This window comes from Macrobrachium nipponense, chromosome 31 (genome assembly GCF_015104395.2).
Source record: "Macrobrachium nipponense isolate FS-2020 chromosome 31, ASM1510439v2, whole genome shotgun sequence".
Taxonomy (NCBI): Eukaryota; Metazoa; Arthropoda; class Malacostraca; order Decapoda; family Palaemonidae; genus Macrobrachium; species Macrobrachium nipponense.
This window is the reverse complement of record NC_061093.1, coordinates 7,572,688-7,574,995: the sequence shown is the minus strand read 5'-3', so window position 1 is coordinate 7,574,995 and position 2,308 is coordinate 7,572,688. Positions and strand designations below refer to the sequence as shown.

At 39.1% G+C, this 2,308-nt stretch overlaps 1 protein-coding gene across 1 annotated transcript in view; it reads left to right on the top strand.

The window, feature by feature from the left end:
* The window catches only part of LOC135206618 (cuticle protein AMP1A-like), a 2,965-nt gene extending 930 nt beyond the window's left edge, over positions 1 to 2,035 (top strand). The window contains exons 2-3 of the mRNA XM_064237959.1: positions 1,140 to 1,378; positions 1,692 to 2,035. Coding sequence (XP_064094029.1) covers positions 1,140 to 1,378; positions 1,692 to 1,911 — 459 coding nt within the window. The 3' untranslated portion in view covers positions 1,912 to 2,035. The remainder of the gene's footprint in view (positions 1 to 1,139; positions 1,379 to 1,691) is intronic.
* Positions 2,036 to 2,308: the final 273 nt, after the last annotated feature.

Sequence of the window (2,308 nt, the reverse complement as noted above, 5' to 3'; positions counted from 1 at the left end):
ATTCTACCAAAAGGTTTTGCATGTGGATATAATGAGGTCTGGTTTATCAGTGACACGAATGCAAAATGAAAAGTAAATGCCATTTTAGATGCAGATAGAAGTTTACAAAACCTCCGCGCTTCCTTCAAACACCGAAGTTGCATTATTCAGACCAATATCCATTAAAATCACACATCAGAAAAATTAAGAGTTAATTCACTAACGCGATTTGATCTTTGTTTTCAGAGATATGATTTGAAAAGTGTAAAGTGGAAACAGGAACAGAAGCATCATGGGGAAGCTTTTGCCTTTCCTTTCAACGGGAAGAAGCGATCTTGCCGAGATATTCATAATGACTCAAGTTCAGGCAATAATATGTAGGAAAAGTTCTAAGTTACTTGGGTCTCTTTTCGAGATACTTATGGATGTCATGACTATAGTTAATACCATTTTTTATGTAAGAACTGGCAGAATGGGTACATAAAGCTCTTCACTAGCCTAGTACTGTTAAAAGGAGAAAGAAAAGGTAAATAAGAAATGGGAGAATCTACTATACAATAGGAAACTGGTAGTTCATTGGGGGACAGAAGTGCAATTCAAGAAAGAATGACAGAACTTAACAATATATAAGAAGTTTAGAAATGTGAGGGTTTATCATGACTGTAGTCATGTGAGATGTGATGTGATAAATGTAACGATGGGATGGCAATAGCAGCCAAATAAGCAGTACAACTGAGACATGACCCATCTATGTGCTTTTGAGCGGGAGCTAGATAGAGGTGTTGTGAAACAGACTGGGTAAGTGGAAATGACATGAGAGTAGGACAAATAATGCCGCATATAATTTCAGGATCTCGTTCGAATGTTTTAAAGATATCAAGAAGTCCTGCTGGAGCTGGAACGTCTGTTTATTCTTAAAGAAGATAACCAGATATTCGTTAATCGAGAAGGATTCTTTTGTTTTTGTTTACTAGTGGCACTCGCATCTTTAATGCCTATGAAGATCAACTAAAAAAAAATATATATATGGAGACTTTGGCATTTTTAATCCTGATTTCTTGGGAAAGCTTGGTTACTATTTGAAGATATATTCAGGAAGATCTTTCCTCGTATGTTTGAGAGACGCAGTCTTAAGAGTCCGCCCTTTTTACGACTTTCAGGTCATCCTCGCAGCTTTGGCAGTGGTTGCCATGGGCGCTCCCCAGTACGACTACGAACCCCCGAGGTCTTACGGTGGCTCCTCCTCCAGTGAGGAGATCGCCATCCTGAGGGACGACCGCGACAGAGACGACTACGGCAGGTACAGTCTCAACGTTGAGACGGCCAATGGCATCGTCCTTCAAGACGCCGGATCCCCTGACGGACCCGAGGGAGCCGTTGTAGCCTCTGGATCTTTCTCGTAAGAATGATTCCTTATTACTTTCCTTCGATTTATTTTGATGGGCTCCTTTTATTAGATGGAGTTCTGTTGTGACAGAACTGTTTTATCAGTCATATGTATATATATATTAGTATATATTATATATAAATATATAATATATTATATTTATATATTATTTATATATATATATATATAATTATATATATATATAATAATCAAGACTATATATATATATAATATACTATATATATATAATTACTACAATAGAGGTGATGCTGTTTTTCACGATAACTGTTTTACTGATCACGTCACCTGATTTTATTTTCCACAGATATTCAACCAGCCCCCGCCCCGACGGCACCCCTGTTCGCCTCCAGTACGTAGCCGATGAGAACGGCTTCCAGCCCCAGTCCGATCTCCTTCCAGTGGCCCCTGACTTCCCCCACCCCATCCCCCAGTTCGTCCTCGACCAGATCGCCAAGGCTGCTGAGGAAGACTCTAGCGAGAGGAGGGTCTCTGCACCATCAGGTTCTTACGGTGTTCCCCAGTAAGAATCTCAACCGATTCGAGTTTACCTGATTCCTACCATTCTGAAAAGAACAAGGAAACGAACGAGCGAAACTCTTTATTTATGTATTTATGGCTTTATATAATAAACGCGACGTTTTCACTGAGTTTGCTGTACCATGACTTTGCCTACTGATTCATAAAATCGGCAGAATGCTCCTCAGTTTAGTGAACTTAGTTCATCAAACTGAATGTCAAAAAGATGGAGCAGTCTCACGGGAAAGACTGGACTCGAACTTGCTAAAATGAAGATTTTTGTTTTCGTTTCATTATGAATAGAACCAGTTTATATACATTAAAACTTAAGGCTATTAATATTATGCTAAAAAGCTCATCTGTTCGTTGCATGGTTTTTGTATGTATGTGTCCTAAGCAGATGAG